Source organism: Adiantum capillus-veneris, chromosome 3, assembly GCF_014529385.1.
Source record: "Adiantum capillus-veneris isolate H3 chromosome 3, ASM1452938v2, whole genome shotgun sequence".
Classification (NCBI taxonomy): Eukaryota; Viridiplantae; Streptophyta; class Polypodiopsida; order Polypodiales; family Pteridaceae; genus Adiantum; species Adiantum capillus-veneris.
Genome location: NC_140933.1, coordinates 56,401,737 through 56,409,938, shown reverse-complemented (window position 1 = coordinate 56,409,938; position 8,202 = coordinate 56,401,737). Strand labels below are relative to the sequence as shown.

Here is an 8,202-nt window from a genome sequence, read left to right as displayed (position 1 = left end):
CTCAAGATGCACCAGTCCATTCCACTCGTTAGTCCAATTAGTAACCAACATTGGAAAAGATTCTACGATAATTTCATAGCTATGGAATACTTTCCAATGTGGTTCAGTATGGACTTGCATATAACCTATATATTTTGAATCTATTATTCCTGTTATGAGAAAAATTGTTCCAAAAATGGCGAGGATAAGGAGAAGGGGAAAGTCAAGGCCTTGAATATGGAGTTACTGCCTTCAACTTCCTCTTCCAAGTAGTCTCAAGTGGAGGTTTCTCTCACGGAGGCTCTCCACGAATGTTGCTCAACTACTGTCTCACATATTATCTAGGGGTTCTATGGGTTCTTCCAAGGGCTCAATCTCCCCACTACTTTGAACCTAGTCATTGTGTGTTATGACCCAAAACTTTCATAACACACATTAATCAAAATGCCGATGTCTAAGACAACTTACCTGTATCTTGAATATTATGATCCCAATATTTCTCATACTCAAAACACGCAGACTGCCCTTTTTCAGGCAAAGGCCAATGCTTCAAATTAGGAAGAATAGCATAGCAAACTGCTTAGCTATGGTAAACAGAAAAAACACTCACTGCGGCTGAGTATATTCTAGACAAAAACAATGCAAAAGTGACAAAACTTCACCGCATCTAACTTAGTGATACTAGCCACATGCTTTTTATCACTAGCCACATGCTTTTATCATGTTATTGAGCATGGTTTACAATAGTTAATTAAGGAAGTTCATATTTAGCTAGACAGATACATAGCTGACTGACTGGGTCTCTCTCTCTCTCTCTCTCTCTCTCTCTCTCTCTCTCTCTCTCTCTCTCTCTGCATGTAGTATACATTTCTTGATCAAGGAAGCTCATAACTGACCTGAGAGATACAACGGCCAGCTCTCTCAACCCAGCAGCCATGCCTATGAGATGCCGAACCACAAGCTCCGAAATCAAATCCTAAAATTTGCTTCATGTTTGTCTCAATGCTAGCAGCATTTCTGCGGGGGGAGACCACTGATGAAGCCCGCCATTGAGCTACTGCTCAACACAATTATCCACAATGGAGAAGATCACGTGTAAGGCAGCCTTATGATCGAAAAACAGAAAGGAAATCAAATCCGAAGAGCTGAAAAATGTTTCCACTGCTGCCCGCTGGTCCAGAAGCTAGCGCTGATTGTTAAAACCTGGATTCCTGCGAAGCACAATTTCTACATGTATTTTTATATTATCCAAGACAAATGACCAAAAACTGAGAAAAACGCGCCACATAAACAAATTTTGTTACTACCATGAGAGCCAGCAACTGCACTGTTTCAGAAATACATATACGATCAATCTATGACCAAGCCTGCATATCCCACAAAATGAGAGAAACTACCTTACATAGGTCGGGCACAGTTCCTAAAACCCATCTGTAGGAGATATTAGGGCACTAGTAGCTTTGCAAACAGGAGCCTTAAACCCACCCATAGGAGATTTTGGGGCAATAGCAGCTTCACCATGTCGAGTTGTCACTGTCCTGCCATGTTTGCCCTGTTATGCCAGGCCTGTATTGCTGGCACAGAGTATCCGGACCTCCATGTGTAACCAGCAAATCATTGACACATGGTAGAAACACTAGAACAACACCAAACTGAACCCGAACAGAAAACTTGAGCTTGACAAAGAAGAGAGTAGACAAGAGACATAGAGCGGTCGAGTTCCACTGCCAGAAGCATTGGCCCCTCGCATCCCTTGCAATATTTCTTCATTTTATAAGACCAAAGTCATAATTTATAATTGTCAAAGAGCCACGCTCTCGCTTTGAGTTATCCACAAAGTTGAACCACAACGGCAGAGACTATAAGGGCTTGTAGCCCAAGACCTCTATTTAAACTCAAGTCTGAGGGGGTCAAAAACTCTCTAGGTTCTTCCTTCTAGAACCTTGTAGTTCTCCTAGAGTCCTCTAGTTCTTCTAAAACGTTCCAAGCTCTTCTAGATGGTTCTTGGACCTTCTAGAACCTTCTTCACAGTTCTAAAACCAAATCCTTCTAGGTGCTCCTAGAACCTTCTCGATCCTTCTAGATGTTTCCAGAACCTTCTAGATTCTAGATGTTTCTAGAACTGGCATACTTCTAGGACCTTCTAGATTCTTCTAGGTGTTTCTAAAATCCATATTCTTTCTTTCTAGAAGCTTCCAAAATGAACTAGATGTTCGCATTCGTGACATTGACTACAGAGCTCACAACAAAATCTCCATCAAAACAAGATTCCTATCACGTGCACATGGCTCTGTGAGACACGTTGGTGCACCCAAAGTGTGTCGACTATAGAAGATGGCACAAGCAGGTATGTGCAGGTCAACAGGTACATGGCAAAGGGTTGGAGCAGCTACAAAGATCATGGGCAGACAAATAGCAACGGATGTGTATGGCTAATGCAGTTTATAGGCCAAGATGGACTCCAAAAAGGGCTAATTTGGGTGGTAGATGAAAGAGGTTCAAGGTCCAGTTTTCTTTCCTCGAAGTGTAGAGCTCGACGTGCTAAGTCCAAACGGCTCATCAACGGAGCTACAGTGTGCAAGATATGATGCTTTGAAGCTGGAGGTGGTTGCAGATCCGAAACAGATGGGGCATATGGTGCCAGGTAGTCAGAGCCAATTTCAGTGGATAGATGCATAGTGCTTGATTTATGAAGCTTGTCGGTCTGTTAAGATCGGCAATCTGATTCCTGGATACCGCACGATGCTACACATCCCTTAGAGGATCTTGCTGGACTCTGAGCTCAGAGAGCAAGTGGTGGCTCTTTGGGTAGAGGGCTTGGACACGCAGGACTCCCCTGCTAACAGAGTGGCCTCTGGACTTTCTCAGCTTAGTCGGTTCTTTCTTCAGGAGTCTACAGCCCGCCTGGCTGCAGCGAGAGAAAGGGAGCAACGTCTCCGACGAGGCGTTGCTTCCTTGCAGAGGATGCAGGAGCAGCACCCAAACAGTCCCTGGTTGAAGGAGCAATTGCAGCAGGCTCGCCAGGAGCTTGCCAACACAGAGGAGAGGCGTCATGAGTTTGCTTTCCATCGACAGGCATCTCAGTGGACGCAAGTGGGTGACAGAGGGACGGGGGCGTTCTTTGAGATAGTGGGACCCCGGCATGCGCATGCCAGTGTCAGCCAGTTGAGGAGGCTTGATTGGTCAATTGCTTCAGAGCCAGAGGCATGCGTGCAGTTGCTACTAACGTTTACCGTGACCTGTTGTCAACAGAGCCTCAGTCAGAGCGTCAGGATGCATGCAGAGAGCAGGTTTGAGCACATATGCCTTGTCTTGTGACCGAGGAGATGCGCCAGAAGCTTGAGCTACCTCTTCAGCTAGAGGAGCTCCACGCGGCCCGCAAAGCACTTCCCCGTGGTAGTTGTCCAAGTGAGGATGGTTTGACTCCCAATTTTTTCTTACAGTACTGGGACCTGCTTGGCTCAGAGTCTGCATCGCTCTTCAGTACATCTTACACACAGGAGAGATGCCTGCAGCATGAGTGGGGGCCTGATTTACCTCATTTTCAAGGAGGGTGGCTCCTTGGAAGAGATTCGGAAGTGACTGTCCATCACCATCCTTAACTCAACCTACAAAATTCTTGCCAAGGCTTTGAGTTTGACGATTCAGCCACTTCTAGAGAGCATTATACACAGGACCCAGACAAGTTTTGTCAAGGAGCGTAGTATCCTTGACAACATCTTTAATTTTTGGGAGGCATCTGCCCTTGCGCGCCTCCATGGTGAGGATCTGGTGATACTTTTTCTCGATTTTGAGAAGGCTCTTAGACGTCTTGTTGTGCATCAGGTGCACTGATCGACTGAAGGAAGACAATGGCTTTCTCGGTTGGCAGTGCTCCTACGCCTGGTTGGCTGCCAAGTGAGGGCTTTAGATGGATCCTCCCAAGGACTGCAGTTCGATACTTGGGCTGTTAGGTTGGCTTGGACTTGTCTCCTCAGCAGGAGATTGTTCCCCTCCTCCTGTCCATTAGGAGGAAGCTGTTACATTGGAGCTCGGCACGACTTTCTTTGGCAGGGAAAGTTGTAGTGGCCAACCAAGTGTTGTTGGCTACTATGTGGCACATCACTTCTTGTTGGATCTTTTTGAGCTCCTGCATCAGCCAGGTAGAGATGCTGATCAGGAACTTCCTTTGGTCATGGCGCGACACCCCGATAGTCCGGGCCAAAATGGCTTGGCAGGTAATCACTCTACCTTGTTCTCGGGGGGGTTGGAGACCATAGACCCAACATAGTAGAGCAGAGCCCTTCTTGGGAAGTTTGTTGTCAGAGGACTGCTTCTAGGGGAGGAGCCCTGAAAGGAGTTTTTGCTTCAGCAGCTCAGAGCTAGAGTGCCTCAGGCAGGAGGCCCTTGGAGTCCTTCCACCAGATGGATTTTCACAGAGATGCGTAGAGTTGGTTTGAGCAGGAGACTAGAGGATCGTTTTGCTGTGAGCGTACTTCGCTCCTGGGAGCAGCTGCGAAGAGACCTGGAGCAGCACCAGCCTACTTGCACGGAGGAGCGCCTGAGACAGCCCCTTGTTTGGAACCCCATGGTCAGCACTCAGAGAGGCCACTTGGTTGATAGTAGGCCTCACGTTTCTTGAGTCCCATGGCTGAGGGTGCAGCACGCACTCTAGGTGACTAGCTACAGTTCTCAGGTTTGTTAGAGGAGCTTTAGAGCATCGAGCTACATGGCATGAGAGGGTTGCAGAGCATGTGTCAAGACATCACAGAGGCAGTACCAGTTGAGAACTTGAGTGGCTTACACCTCTCGAGTCAGCAGCGCCCAGATGGATGGGGGCCTTCACGCAAGTGGAGGTCCTCATCGCAGTTCGAGCTTGCTCAGAGACTATACCCTCCATGTTTTTCGAGCTATAGGGCGAGGGCCGATTACACAATCTCAGTAGAGGCCCCACAAGTTGCAGAGTGTTGTTTTCAGAGGATCCGAGTTGTGGGCATCAGTGGGAGGACTTGTGTCATAAATCCTGACCCGGCAGCTCTTGATCCAGTGGCTGGTTGCACATTGTAAGGTGCAACGGAAGTGAAAGGTGATATTGCTCAAGGTGAGTGCTCCGAATTGTGCTGAAGGGTTCCTTTTACATACGAAAGGGAGAGCCTTCCATTCCTTCAGAGAGAATGCAATGATCACAAACAAAGTGAATACTATTGTGAGTGGAAGTGTTGAGATTGAGAGGAGAGAGAGAAGAATACGACATCAGGCGGTCCTCAAACCCTCCTCCAAGGGCCCCTCTCTTGATGGAGAGAGAGGTCTATGCTTTTGATTGCACAAATCTGGTACAACGGTGTTGATGCAATGGACTTGATGCTATGATGCAAGGGGAGGCTAAGCCGATGATGACGGCGACGACGGCGATGACGACTAATGGCTGAAAACTGGCTGAGTTTTGAGGCTGAAAAACGCTGAGGGAGATTGGCTGAAAACGCTGTTGAGGCCTGCTGAAAAACCTTGAGATGGCTGCTGGAAAACGCTGAGGCTGTAACAAACTGCTGACGTGTCGACCTACTGAAGAACGGAGCTACCGGCCGAGGGGCCTAAACCCTAAGAAGAACAAGTAACAGAAGAAGTGATGCCATGGTTGCCCTCACCCTTATATTCAGCTTGTACACCCCACGTGATAGGCTATTTTGGCATCCGCTGGGGATTATATTGTGCTCAGTAATATACAGCCTTGATTTTTCCAACCAAAAAAAAAAAAAAGTGATGCCGTGGTTGCCCGAGAGTAGAAACCCTAACCCTAATTTCTGCCAAAAACCCTAACTACTGAAACCCTAATTCTGGAAACCCTAACCCTAAAACCTGCAAACCCTAATTCTAGAAACCCTAAGATAAACAAGTAACTGAAGAAGAAGTCCTACCAACTTATGGGGACCCCGTTCGATGGGGCCCCAAGTGACATAAAGGCATTAAAAATAAAGCAGAACACGCTCAAAAGACTTTGCACATCAAAATATGATGATGTGGCACCTGTACGGACATTCCGGAATTCGCGGCGGATTTTTAGAAAAATCCCGAAATTTTAGGAAAGTCATTTTTTGGGGTCAGCTTTTCATAATTGATGCTTTTAGGCTTTGGGGCCTTTAAATATGAGCCTTGGGGGCCCTCTCTGGCACTTTTTAGCGCGCAGATTGCAGAGCAGGTGCTCCCCGGCTATTGTACTTTGCAAATCAGCAGTAATATAAAGAAATACCGAAAGCGGCGCCAAGGTTTGGGGCCAATACTCTCTGGGGTGGAATTTTGCCACTCCGTGTCGCGTGTCGTCTCTCTCTCTCTCTCTCTCTCTCTCTCTCTCTCTCTCTCTCTCTCTCTCTCTCTCTCTCTCTCTCTCAGTTCAATTGTTATTGAAGTGCTAAAAGTTTGTTCAGTTTGTTCTTTTCTATTGGCATGTGGTGCCCGTCTTGTGACAGTGGTATCAGAGCATCAGTCGTGTGCTTTTCTGAAAGCATACCGGTCCTACAAAAGAGCAGACAGAGCTATTGGAATTTTATTCGAGGTATCTTCGCCCTCCAACCCGGGCTTATCAACGACTCCCACCCTTACTTCATCGCGCATCGGGCGCGCTCCCGTCTTCACCGCAGTGTCTTATAGGGCATAAGCCAATTAAGATCATTTGCACGAGAAGGATCCAGATTTGTTTCAAGTCACTGTTTTTTTTTCTCAGAAGCAGTGCCATGCAGATGTTGATGTCTACAACTACCAAGCAGCATACTCCAAGTACCTGGCAAGCTTTCAAGAAAATTTTTGCCCGAAGTTATATGGTTTCTGACATCTTCCTTCGGAGTGCAACTTCTGGCAGAGTGGGGTATCCTGAATGCTTGCCATGGAAACCCTAGCAGATTATATCTTGAAATTTCTCGACATCTCTCAGTAGATGTCTCTTCACAAGCAGATGACCTTGATGGTGTAGTGCGATTGCTATCTTGGGACTACCATCGCCGCCAAAGCAACACTGTTTGTCCAAGAGCTGGCGGACCATGCTGTGCTCGCCTACGAACTCATGGAAGTAACCTAACCCTAATTTTTGGTACAGGTTTCAGGATGGAAAGTCAATCGACTTTTTGAGCTCGATTGATGTCAAGATTGCTTTTTAAGTTTGAGTTCTGTTTGATCTTGTTTGGTGATCCTGTTTGGAATTTGTTTGAAATGGATGGTAACTGTTTTGAACCTGTTTTGGTGCCGATTTGAATTGTTTGACTCTGGTTTGATATTGGTTTCAATAATTGGTGATTTTACTCCCGGGTGGAGAAGTGAGAAATACTTTTTTGGTATAGTTTGAACCTCGGAACGACGCATGTCAATGCCTGGGGAGCGTTTCGTTGTTTGTTTGAAAACCTCCGAACGACGCAAGCCGATCCCTGGGGAGCGTTTGGTTGTATGCTTGTAAAATAATTGTTGTTATGACTCCCGGCCCGGACCTGGATGGTTATGCGGGAGAAGTATTAAGAAGTCTGAGCGATGGTTACTCTCAACACCTCCAAACGACGCACGCTACCGTCTGGGGGGCATTTGGTTGTAAAAGGCCTCTATATCTCCCGGCCCATACCTTTTTAGGTTATGCGGGAGGAGTGATGAGGGAGTCGTTGAATAGCTCCTAGCCCGGACCTTGTTAGGTTATGCGGGAGGAGTGTTCATCGGCGGCTTTATGTTTCTATGTCTTGTAACATGCATATGTAAGCATTTGTGTTGCATTGTGATGTGCCAACTACTATTCCTAATTGGATGAGTTTGCCTGGATATGTAACTATAGTGCATCAAGACACCCGTGGAAGATCAGTACGGTCTGGGTGTGATGGCTAATTTTACTACGCCGAAATATCAAGAGTTCCGATCTGGACGAAAGGAGAAGCTAACTCCTTGATCAAAAGAGCAAACTGATTGTCCCTCAGAATGTCCCTTGGAATGTCCCTCGGAAATTTTTGAGCTAACTTGAGTTGTTTTGCAAATATGCTCTAATCGAGGACGATTACTCTCTTTCAAGAAAGGGAGATGTAACAAACTGCTGACGTGTCGACCTATTGAAGAACGGAGCTACCGGCCGAGGGGCCTAAACCCTAAGAAGAACAAGTAACAGAAGAAGTGTCACAAAGTGATGACGTGGTTGCTCGAGAGCAAAAACCCTAACTGCTAAAACCCTAGTTTTGGAAACCCTAACCCTAAAACCTGCAAACCCTAATTCTAGAAACCCTA

The 8,202-nt window shown here is 46.6% G+C and overlaps 1 protein-coding gene across 1 annotated transcript in view; it reads right to left on the bottom strand.

Moving 5' to 3' along the window:
* Positions 1 to 627: 627 nt before the first annotated feature.
* The window catches only part of LOC147460960 (chloroplastic import inner membrane translocase subunit HP30-1-like), a 51,610-nt gene continuing 44,035 nt past the window's right edge, over positions 628 to 8,202 (bottom strand). The window contains exon 6 of the mRNA XM_086508625.1: positions 628 to 1,190. Within this exon, the coding sequence (XP_086364751.1) occupies positions 1,163 to 1,190 (28 nt within the window). The 3' untranslated portion in view covers positions 628 to 1,162. The remainder of the gene's footprint in view (positions 1,191 to 8,202) is intronic.